The sequence below is a fragment of the Brassica napus genome, unplaced genomic scaffold, assembly GCF_020379485.1.
Source record: "Brassica napus cultivar Da-Ae unplaced genomic scaffold, Da-Ae ScsIHWf_1538;HRSCAF=2138, whole genome shotgun sequence".
NCBI lineage: Eukaryota > Viridiplantae > Streptophyta > Magnoliopsida > Brassicales > Brassicaceae > Brassica > Brassica napus.
This window is the reverse complement of record NW_026014955.1, coordinates 63,991-76,516: the sequence shown is the minus strand read 5'-3', so window position 1 is coordinate 76,516 and position 12,526 is coordinate 63,991. Positions and strand designations below refer to the sequence as shown.

At 33.2% G+C, this 12,526-nt stretch overlaps 2 protein-coding genes across 2 annotated transcripts; both read right to left on the bottom strand.

The window, feature by feature from the left end:
- Positions 1–1,637: 1,637 nt before the first annotated feature.
- On the bottom strand, positions 1,638–2,821 carry LOC125597759 (NAC domain-containing protein 6-like). Its single transcript, XM_048772294.1, has one exon. It carries the CDS (start codon positions 2,694–2,696, stop codon positions 1,665–1,667), a length of 1,032 nt encoding a protein of 343 aa, XP_048628251.1. The 5' UTR covers positions 2,697–2,821; the 3' UTR covers positions 1,638–1,664.
- A 5,048-nt stretch (positions 2,822–7,869) lies between these two features.
- Positions 7,870–10,974, bottom strand: LOC125597751 (NAC domain-containing protein 6-like). The gene has a single exon (XM_048772288.1). It carries the CDS (start codon positions 8,935–8,937, stop codon positions 7,897–7,899), a length of 1,041 nt encoding a protein of 346 aa, XP_048628245.1. The 5' UTR covers positions 8,938–10,974; the 3' UTR covers positions 7,870–7,896.
- Positions 10,975–12,526: the final 1,552 nt, after the last annotated feature.

The following is a 12,526-nucleotide window of genomic DNA, read 5'->3' as shown; positions in this document are numbered from 1 at the left end:
CTCTTGGGTATGTCAGTTGATTATTATGTCTTTAGATGATTCATTTTCAGCATAATATTTACTATAAACTAACCTGTTTTTGCTTCTCTTGTGATATAAACAGATACTCAGAGGAAGAACTGAAGAAGGAAGATGTGCCTAAGAATTTGTGGCTTGTCTATGAAGTAGATGCAGTAAAAGTGAAATGATGTCATTGGCTTCTTTTGAAACAAGTTTAACCATTTTTTTTCTTCTCTCTTGAGTCATCTATTTGTCTCATATTGCCTCCAATTTTGTTCGTTTTGGGGAGGGGATTTGTTAGCTGTTCGCATAACTAAGCCACCCACACCCACATTGGTTATATAATTTCTTCGGTCAACAAGATGAAAAGTTGTTTAAGTTGAACTTTTTTCGTCAAAGTGAAATCTCCTCAGAACGATGCCGTCTATAGTCCTGATTTTGTTGTTTTTTGCTTCTTTGTTTTTGCACATTTTATATATATTTTATCGATTTTTTTTGTCAGCATCGATTTTTTTTTAGTACTTTCATACCTAATTATATTTTATGATTTTACCATATAAATTTAACTTTACAGTTATATTTTATATACTTAAATTAGTAATAAGAAACTTTGATATCACATAAATATTCAATTTTAAATATATTATTGTATCAAAACAACAGTTTTTAAACCTCATGAAAATAATATAAAATGTATCTTACTTTTATATTAAGTATAATTTGATGTAATCATTTTGACATTTACAAAACCATATTTTCTATAATTTTAATTTAAGTAAAATATTATATCCTCAAAACATTGTCTTAATATTGTCTTGATCCCCAGAATAGTACGTACGGCATTGACCATAACTATATTCACTACATCAAAACGTGTTTCATTGTAACCGATGTTTAGAACATGTATCAGATTTTGAGTGTCATGCTGACATTTGCATTGATTCAAACGGTTCTAAATTTAAACTTCTCCTTCCTGCATAGACAAGGGATGTTACCATTGTTGCTAGTATTGAAATCATTTGTTGGTATATGGAATTTCTTCAGGTAGAAAATTACTTCAAAACTCATATCACTGATTCCACATGTTGTCTTCTGTCAATATTAAGTAAGTAACTCTCTGTTTTTTTTTGTGAGTGTGGGAAACAGATTAGAGAACATGCATTTGAACAATGTTGGGAAATATAGAGCATTCAAATCTGTTCTATTATCATTCAACTACGGTGAAGATGAAAACAATTAGAGTTTCAGCTCAGAAGACTGTGAGTTTACTCTTTAGCAACAAAAGTCCATCAAACTATTTACATTGTCTTTTCTTGTAAATCGTGTAAAATACACAATAGTATTAGACTATTAGTCAAATTTCAAACTATTCATTTCAGTTGCATTTGACCAGTAGCGTACTTATGTTAGATGAGACCTAAGGCAAAATCTTAAAAGAAAATAGATTTAGTGATGGGAAAATCTTTAAAAAATTTTATTTCAATAAAAGGGTGTTTGGATCGGTTTAATCAAACACAAAGATCACTTACAAACTTTTAATGATGAGATAAATCTCATTAAAAAATCTAGAGATAATAACCATAACCATAACCAAACGAACTATACATGTTTCCTATGTTTGACTACTTTATTTGCTCTTGTGTTGCATCAGAAGAAAATGTCGGCTAATAATATGAATCTTGATTGTGTCCCTTGGTGACAGTTTGATCTTGGATCTCATATCCATGAGAATTGAATATGAGTCCACGAGGATTGGTGTTGTTCCATGGAGAGGTATCTTGATGCCATGAGTCTTCATGATGGTAAATCAGGTTGTTCGGCATTGCCAATCTTGAGAAAGATATATCATCATAAGGATCCACCATCATCTGACGATGTTGTTGTTGTGGATGAGTGATGCCGGCTTCCAGGTCAGCTAGATTGAATATTTCATCTTGGCTAACACACTCATCTTCCATGATTACAAGTGCGTTGTTTATGCTTCCGGAATCTTGACGTTGAGGAGGAGGAGAAATCGGTGGATGTTGTTGTTCTTGAGTGGCCTTATCAGAATATCCCATAATGGTTTGAAGTCTCAATCCCTGTCCTTCAAAAGGAGGAATCAGTGGCCGCTGTTGATGAGTGAAGTCAAGGAGTCTATTGTTGTTGTCATCGCTGTTCCCTTGTTGAGGCTGCTCTGTGGCGATGTCATTGTCTCCGTTTTTGCTCTCGTCAACGACCATCTTGTTATTGTCACGGAGATGACACAAGACTACTTCTTGGAACTGAGCATCGTTCTCACTTGCAAGCCAATACTCCGTCATACACCAACCAGTGGTGTCTCCTTTAAGCTTTCCCTTGACTTTCTTGTGGTACGCGAGTTCTGTTTTGTATCCGATCACAACCTTGGGGTTGTTACGGTCAGTGATCGCCTTCTTTACGCCACTTGTCGTCCAAGTTCCGCCGTTACTGCTTCCTCTACCGGGAACCGTGCGTTTGGGCCTGCTCCCCAAATTACGTGTCCTTAGAACAAAGTAAAACCACATGTTCTCTTTGAATTGATCATTCTTGACGTGCGGAAGAAGCCACGGCTCGTCTTCATAAAGTTTGATATCTGTGATGAAACCATCTTTTCCTGTATCCACTCTGTTGCGTAGATAATACCCCACCAAATTCTGGTCAATCGGAGAGAACTTTAAGTCCCTTGGATGAGCCATATTAAATCCTTCTGGATCAGTTAGAAGATGCTTGACAACAAAACCCTAGAAACACGGTTTCAACAGAATCAAACTAATGCATACGCCAAAAACAACTGGATGTGCGCAAGAATTAATGCACTGAAAGTCTTAATGTACCTTGGTAGCTTGATGATAATTTATCTTTTGGTTTCAAAGAAAGCACTGAGAGTGTACTTATATATAAAGCAAGGATGAGCCGACTTGTCAAGTATCTCTATCCGAAACATCTTATTTTCCTTTTCCAAATAGATTGACCCACCCCCACAACCACAAAATATTTTCATATACTCGATTTGTTTTATTATAATGGTTTTATACGATATTAGTATCTAGAATCACTTCCCTAATGCGAATTAGCTACCATTATTTTTTTATTTTTGTTAGGATTTTTGAGCAGTTTGTTGCCTTATAAGTTACTATTATCTTTAAAATAAAGGTTTTAATTATTTTTTTTAGAAAAGTTAGTTTTGGAAACTAAGAATAGGCGAAAAGCTATTTATTAATTTTCAAATGGAATTAAACTTTGTAAGGAAAGTTTTATCAATACTTCACTATAATTTCAAACATAAAACCCACCTGCAATGTATTCACTTTAAGTCTCATCAAAATTCATGTAAACAAATATGTGTAACTGAAAATTAGTTGTGAACTAAATTAAAATTAGGTCAATTCTCTCAAATCAATGTAAAATAATTTTTTTTACCAAAAGAACCCACAAAGAAGAAAATGATCAAAAGAAGTTCAATAAAAGAGGTAAAAAAAATCTTTTATTGTCACTTTACATATATATATATATATATATATTGAAATTGAAATATACATAATTATTTAAATATATGAAAAAAAATAATTGGTATCATCTTTATAGGTACTTTAAATCTGTAAATATATAAAATTTCTATTTAAATTGTCTAATTGTTGAATAATAGGTTTTCATTTTTTTTCTAAATATAATCAATTTTTTTATAAAATATATGTTATATCTCTATAATATTATTTGAGAAGTCACTTTCTTATGTGGCGCCCTTACGTTAACATTCACGATGGTTTATTATATTGATACCCTTAATCAATTAAGTTTATTGTTTGAGAAGTCACTTTCTTATGTGGTGCACTCACGTTCACGCTCACAGTGGTTTATTACATTGATACTCTTAATGAATTAAGTTTATATTTATAATTACCATTATTTATTTTAGAATTTCGTTTCATCAAAAAAGTCTTCTTCTAACCACATTGTTATAAGTAAAGGAATTTCATATAAAAATGCAATATCTATTATTATTTTCTATTTTTATTGTTATTAATATTTTTGTAACCACATTGTTATCAAAAAGGAATTTTATATAAAAGGTAATATCTTTAATATTTAAAATTCAATAATTTGTAGATTTTTTAATTTGTAATTTGGTTAGAAACGAAATTTTATTTTATATAAATTACATTATAAACTTTTGCTTCATATGCTAAAAATATTTTTTAACTAAATTTTCTTATGTGTCGCAATTATGTTAACTCTTACAGTTGTTTATTACATTGATATCCTTAATGAAGTAAGTTTATTATTATAATTATCATTAATAAGATTTTATAATTTCTTTTTATTAATAAATTCTTCTTCTAACCACATTGTTATAAAAAGGAATTTCTTATAAAAAGGCAATATCTAGTAGTATCTTCTATTTTCTATTTTTATTAACTCATTTATAATCACATTGTTATCAAAAAGATATTTTATATGAACATGGCATCTCTTTAATATTTAAAATACAATAATTTTATAGATTTTTGAACAAGTAAATTGATTAGAAACGAAATTTTCTTTTACATAAATTCCAATTTTATAAACTTTTGCTTCATATTTTTAAAAATATTTTTTGGTTAAATTAATTTTCTTAGAATATTAAAAACCAAATATCTCTTTCCTAATAAAAAGATAGAAGATCTTTCTTGGAGAAATTTCATGTTTACCACTTTCATGGTATCACTTTTCATCTTTACCAACACTAAATGGACATTTTTAAATATACCATCTTCATTAAGTAGCAAAAGACTATTATACCCTTGTTCTCTATATATATAATAAATTATTATTTAAATAATATAATAATAATAATGATAATATTTATGTTTTCGGATCATAAATCTTCAAATTTCGAGAATGTTGTTGCCGATGGCATTTTTATTGGATATTTGTCGGCCTCGAGACTAGCCTTGTAGGCTGTTTGTTTTGGAATTATGAAGTTGTGGATTATCTCCTTTTTTAAACGTACAGAGTAGCTATACGCGGAGATGAGAGAGAGTGTGAGTTGTCACCTCATTTCTAACTCTCAGTGGATCGTTATACTTGTTCTTGTGCAAGATGAGAACACTCGAAGGCTTTTAGTTTGCAGAGTCTTATAAATGTACAAATAAAAGCAAAAAGGACATATTTTGGAATCTCGTATCAGTCGGTTGATACTATGCCTTGAGATGTATAAGACCAGTGTGATGGGTTTAGGTGCAAGACCTAGGCTTACTATCAGTTTAGGGTTTGTAATGACTGTTTTCGCTTAAATCACCCATTGCGGTTTCGACCTAATTTCGTCTCAATATTGTAGTCTGCGAAAAGTCCTCGGCTTATGTGACTTGCATCGATCAGGACCGAGCATATTTCCAAAGACAATTTTGAAGTCGTTTGAAAGTGCTGACCGAAATTTTAGATTTCTTTTATAGCGCACAATTATCCGTGTGTTAGATGTCTGAGAGCTTATCTCTAATAGGGAGGGGGGGGGGGGTTTAGGGTTTTTTGAAAGATGCTTCGTATGACGATCTGACTATACGAAGCGTGTAAGTTTTACAAGAAGGGCTTCTCATAGAAGTAAGTGGAGAGTGTTTCTCGCAGATTTCTCGTGATGTTTGCGAGCGAGGACTCATTCGCGCTTCTATATTACGAAGTCGTTTTGCATGATACTGATCTTGTTTTCCCATAGACTGTTTTGTATAAAATGTTTTAGTTATACGAAAGTAATGGGTGACCGGTTTTATGGAGGAATGTTTCCACTTTGATTTTGATCTTTGGTGAAAGTTGCTTGGAGTTACTCATGGAGTGTTAGTGAAGTTTATTTTGGTACGATCTAGTCGTGGAACTTTTTCGTAGGTTTTTGAGAGGAATTCTCACAACATTTTCGTTTCTTGAGCAGAACAAATCAGTCAACCAGCGGTAGATCTAGTAAACGAGCGGGGAGAAAGCGTTCCCTTTGTTGTGCTCGCTGCTACATGTGTTCTCGATTTTTCTTTCTCGCAAATGATGCTTTTCTGTGACTCACTTGCTTCAACGGAAACTGGGAGCAATGCTTTGATTTTCGAAGATTCCTCGTATAATTTTTGACTCTCTTACGAAACTCGTTTATTAAGTCAAAAAGGTCTTCAAGACTTTGGCTAATCATCGTGTTATTAGCCGATGTTGTTACATGTTTTCTAAGCGCATGATTAAGATAAGAGATGCTGTAGAGTTCTCGAGACTATGTTTTGAGACGATTTAGATACGTCGCTTCCATTTAGACGAATTGTAGATTGTCGTTTGCCTTTTATGACGATTTTGATGGGGGCATCGCATTGATTAAGTATTATTCTGCCTACTGCTGCGAGAGTTTGCTATGTCGAAAGCGTTTTTTTATGCCGAGGCATTTTTGGTTTTTGAAGTATTGGAGTATACGAGTATAGTATACGTACATACTCCCTCCTTTTTTACTAATGAAAATGGATGAAACGATATTTTGAAGGGTTGTGTAAGTTTTTTCTTTTGAGGATTGGGATGATTGATAATATGGGACGATTTAAAGACGATGTTGGGATAGTGATTTTTGGTTGTTTCATGTCAGCGACTTGGAATAGTATTTTTAAGAAAACTGCTAGGAACGAGTCAATATTAAGACGTTCTTGTCTCTAGTTTTTCCTTTCTTTGAGAAGCGATCTCGGTATGCTTGAATGCATGGAGATCCTTTCTCGGTTGTGCGAGAGATTAAATCGGTTTACAAGATCTGCCTGAACAGCTAAAGAACAATAGAACGAGATTGGGAAAATCGTCTAACACTTAGTTCGCTAGACTATATACCTAGATTCTAAGTTCTCTAAAATTACCAAGGCGTCTTTATTTCTTAGCACTTTCCTACGGAAATTTTGAGCCTGATTTCAAAAAAATTAAAGTCTAAATACGTTAGTTTTCTCAGGGATTCGGGTTTGCCTCTTCTCCGTTTTGCTTTCTTGTTTCCCCTTCTTATCCTTGTGTCTATCCACCCCTTACGGAAAGTAACAATATTGATTCTTCCTGGATTTCCCTACTTTCATGGCCACGTTTAGGTTGGATCCTATCTTTTGGTTTTGGTTCATCGATCCATATTCTCTTATCTGGATTCCAGTTTTCGTATCGTTGGTTTTATGAAAACGAGTAAGTATCTCAGCGAAAGCCTTTTGGCATTTTTAAACGAATATGAAATAAACTATAACTATCAATTCAATATCAGATTTTTTTAAAAAAAATTATCGAAAAGACAATGAATATGCAATAACAATATATGAACAAACAGTTATTCAATAGATTTTTTAAATTGCATATCAGCCAACTTAATTTTCCAAAAACTATGAAATTCTGAAAAGACAAAGAATATAATTTTTTTTTAAGAAACAGTTTTCTTAAAAGTTAATCAGAAATTAAACTCAACAATTTAACCAAATAAATTAATCAGCCTCGTAGCTTTATCTTTCCGCTCTTTAGGCCTTGCTTTCTTTAGAATCAAGCACATAAAGATAAAGTCTCACTTAAAATCCAAATATAGCAACCGAACTATGCAGTGACTTAAGCGTAATTAAACCAAACGAACTTTAGACCAAACGAACTGTACGTAGTTTTTCCAATGTTAAACTCATGCGTGGAGTTTCTTTAGTATTCATAGGCGTTATCGCCTATCGGTGGTATTACATTAGCTGGTGAGTGCTCCAGAAATTTTTGATTTCAATAAAAGTTTGGATCGGTTTAATCAAACACAAAGATCATTTACAAACTTTTAATGATGAGATAAATTCTCATTAAAAAATCCAGAGATAATAACCATAACCATAACCAAACGAACTATACATGTTTCCTATCTATGTTTGACTACTTTATTTGCTCTTGTGTTGCATCAGAAGAAAATGTCGGCTAATAATATGAATCTTGATTGACTCCCTTGGTGACAGTTTGATCTTGGATCTCACATCCATGAGAATTGAATATGAGTCCACGAGGATTGGTGTTGTTCCATGGAGAGGTATCTTGATGCCATGAGTCTTCATGATGGTAAATCAGGTTGTTCGGCATTGCCAATCTTGAGAAAGATATATCATCATAAGGATCCACCATCATCTGACGATGTTGTTGTTGTGGATGAGTGATGCCGGCTTCCAGGTCAGCTAGATTGAATATTTCATCTTGGCTAACACACTCATCTTCCATGATTACAAGTGCGTTGTTTATGCTTCCGGAATCTTGACGTTGAGGAGGAGGAGAAATCGGTGGATGTTGTTGTTCTTGAGTGGCCTTATCAGAATATCCCATAATGGTTTGAAGTCTCAATCCCTGTCCTTCAAAAGGAGGAATCAGTGGCCGCTGTTGATGAGTGAAGTCAAGGAGTCTATTGTTGTTGTCATCGCTGTTCCCTTGTTGAGGCTGCTCTGTGGCGATGTCATTGTCTCCGTTTTTGCTCTCTGGTGGCTGGTCAACGACCATCTTGTTATTGTCACGGAGATGACACAAGACTACTTCTTGGAACTGAGCATCGTTCTCACTTGCAAGCCAATACTCCGTCATACACCAACCAGTGGTGTCTCCTTTAAGCTTTCCCTTGACTTTCTTGTGGTACGCGAGTTCTGTTTTGTATCCGATCACAACCTTGGGGTTGTTACGGTCAGTGATCGCCTTCTTTACGCCACTTGTCGTCCAAGTTCCGCCGTTACTGCTTCCTCTACCGGGAACCGTGCGTTTGGGCCTGCTCCCCAAATTACGTGTCCTTAGAACAAAGTAAAACCACATGTTCTCTTTGAATTGATCATTCTTGACGTGCGGAAGAAGCCACGGCTCGTCTTCATAAAGTTTGATATCTGTGATGAAACCATCTTTTCCTGTATCCACTCTGTTGCGTAGATAATACCCCACCAAATTCTGGTCAATCGGAGAGAACTTTAAGTCCCTTGGATGAGCCATATTAAATCCTTCTGGATCAGTTAGAAGATGCTTGACAACAAAACCCTAGAAACACGGTTTCAACAGAATCAAACTAATGCATACGCCAAAAACAACTGGATGTGCGCAAGAATTAATGCACTGAAAGTCTTAACGTACCTTGGTAGCTTGATGATAATTTATCTTTTGGTTTCAAAGAAAGCACTGAGAGTGTACTTATATATAAAGCAAGGATGAGCCGACTTGTCAAGTATCTCTATCCGAAACATCTTATTTTCCTTTTCCAAATAGATTGACCCACCCCCACAACCACAAAATATTTTCATATACTCGATTTGTTTTATTATAATGGTTTTATACGATATTAGTATCTAGAATCACTTCCCTAATGCGAATTATCTACCATTATTTTTTTATTTTTGTTAGGATTTTTGAGCAGTTTGTTGCCTTATAAGTTACTATTATCTTTAAAATAAATGTTTTAATTATTTTTTTTAGAAAAGTTAGTTTTGGAAACTAAGAATAGGCGAAAAGCTATTTATTAATTTTCAAATGGAATTAAACTTTGTAAGGAAAGTTTTATCAATACTTCACTATAATTTCAAACATAAAACCCACCTGCAATGTATTCACTTTAAGTCTCATCAAAATTCATGTAAACAAATATGTGTAACTGAAAATTAGTTTTGAACTAAATTAAAATTAGGGCAAGTCTCTCAAATAAATGTAAAATAGTTTTTTTCACCAAAAAACCCACAAAAAAGAAAATGATCAAAAAAGTTCAATAAAAGAGGTAAAAAAAACCTTTTATTGTTACTTTACATATGTATATATATAAATTGAAATATACATAATTATTTAAATCCTGACCAATTCTGATGACTAAGAGCAACAACCCTAAGAGCGTTCAGAAATAACTCTACCGGATATGCGATAGTATTGGGATGAATAACTGCAAAACAAAAAGAAGAGGGTGAGTTAGAATTCAAGCCGAGGAAAAAATACTTAGCGTCAACAATCTACCAAGTCTAGGACTCCACAACACTTGGTAGCTATCGTTAGGTGGTTCTTCAAAGGCTGCCTCATAAGACTTGATGTCGAAGTAGTAACACTGCCATACTTCGTCTTCGAAGGATGGCAGTGTCAAAATATGCAGATTCGACCTCATCCTTACCAAGAAGAATGAAAGGCTGCAAAAGAGTGAAAGGTTGATGCATGGTGCTTCGTGTCCTTGATATGCATGCTGCTGGTGTGGGTAACTCAAACTAACAAGTCACGAAGTTGGAATAAGCCAGAATGGTACCAACTATTCAGAGATGTCATGTCTGGTAAGCTTCTGCTAAAGAGAGGAGACTACAGGGGGGAAGAAACAAGCTATCGAAAAGTGAGACAAGCTTCTGCTAAAGAGTTGTCTCTCTTTTGTTTAATAGATTTGTCAGATAAGATTTTTTTTTTTTTCATAATGAATAGGAACTTGGAGAAAGAAGCTAGTACTAATAAACTACCGGAATCAGAGATTTCTTCAAAGAGGTGACAATTGAAGAGATTGAAAAAGGCGAGTTAGATGGTAAAGTAGCTGTTCAAGGAAAAAGGGTGAGTATTCCTTTTACATCCAAGTCATATGAAAATATGGATGATGATGTCTCAAGTCCTGTTTGGCTGTTTCAGGTCAGCACACTCTATACTGGGAAAGTGTTTGAATCAAACTTGGAAGAAGCTCCATTAAGATTTCGCTTAGGTAAAAAATATTTTAGATATTTGTCATTGTTGTTTCAACCATCCTAAACACACAATGTTCTGTTTGCAGGTGGAAAAAAGGTCATAAAAGGTCTCAGTAAGGGTGTTGAAGGTATAGTATGATGTTTTAACCAGTAAGGTTGTTTCAACTGAATTTATAAATGTTAAAAAGAAATGGATGAATCTCTATAATTCTCTCAGGGATGTGAGCTGGTGATAAGAGAAGACTCATAATTCCACCATCTCTTGGGTATGTCAGTTGATTATTATGTCTTTAGATGATTCATTTTCAGCATAATATTTACTATAAACTAACCTGTTTTTGCTTCTCTTGTGATATAAACAGATACTCAGAGGAAGAACTGAAGAAGGAAGATGTGCCTAAGAATTTGTGGCTTGTCTATGAAGTAGATGCAGTAAAAGTGAAATGATGTCATTGGCTTCTTTTGAAACAAGTCTAACCATTTTTTTTCTTCTCTCTTGAGTCATCTATTTGTCTCATATTGCCTCCAATTTTTGTTCGTTTTGGGGAGGGGATTTGTTAGCTGTTCGCATAACTAAGCCACCCACACCCACATTGGTTATATAATTTCTTCGGTCAACAAGATGAAAAGTTGTTTAAGTTGAACTTTTTTCGTCAAAGTGAAATCTCCTCAGAACGATGCCGTCTATAGTCCTGATTTTGTTGTTTTTTGCTTCTTTGTTTTTGCACATTTTATATATATTTTATCGATTTTTTTTTGTCAGCATCGATTTTTTTTTTAGTACTTTCATACCTAATTATATTTTATGATTTTACCATATAAATTTAACTTTACAGTTATATTTTATATACTTAAATTAGTAATAAGAAACTTTGATATCACATAAATATTCAATTTTAAATATATTATTGTATCAAAACAACAGTTTTTAAACCTCATGAAAATAATATAAAATGTATCTTACTTTTATATTAAGTATAATTTGATGTAATCATTTTGACATTTACAAAACCATATTTTCTATAATTTTAATTTAAGTAAAATATTATATCCTCAAAACATTGTCTTAATATTGTCTTGATCCCCAGAATAGTACGTACAGCATTGACCATAACTATATTCACTACATCAAAACGTGTTTCATTGTAACCGATGTTTAGAACATGTATCAGATTTTGAGTGTCATGCTGACATTTGCGTTGATTCAGACGGTTCTAAATTTAAACTTCTCCTTCCTGCATAGACAAGGGATGTTACCATTGTTGCTAGTATTGAAATCATTTGTTGGTATATGGAATTTCTTCAGGTAGAAAATTACTTCAAAACTCATATCACTGATTCCACATGTTGTCTTCTGTCAATATTAAGTAAGTAACTCTCTGTTTTTTTTTTGTGAGTGTGGGAAACAGATTAGAGAACATGCATTTGAACAATGTTGGGAAATATAGAGCATTCAAATCTGTTCTATTATCATTCAACTACGGTGAAGATGAAAACAATTAGAGTTTCAGAAGACTGTGAGTTTACTCTTTAGCAACAAAAGTCCATCAAACTATTTACATTGTCTTTTCTTGTAAATCGTGTAAAATACACAATAGTATTAGACTTTTTTTTTTTTTTTGAACACACACAATAGTATTAGACTATTAGTCAAATTTCAAACTATTCATTTCAGTTGCATTTGATTTGACTATTTTCTTTCTATTCAACTTGCCCATTTGCGCCTTATTTTTGAAACGACTCTAACACTAGTTTGCAGGAAATCGTATAATAATAACAAGAAAATCATGAAAATAGAAAAGATAGAGACAATTTTCAAACTAGATTTTTATGAGAATGAACCGACTTTGATCCTAGTTTAATTTTTTACGAGAAAAAGTTGCCAATTT

Bases quoted from the DNA above. Each gene is read 5' to 3' on its own strand.
- LOC125597759 (XM_048772294.1), bottom strand. From the start codon at position 2,696: ATGGCTCATCCAAGGGACTTAAAGTTCTCTCCGATTGACCAGAATTTG.
- LOC125597751 (XM_048772288.1), bottom strand. From the start codon at position 8,937: ATGGCTCATCCAAGGGACTTAAAGTTCTCTCCGATTGACCAGAATTTG.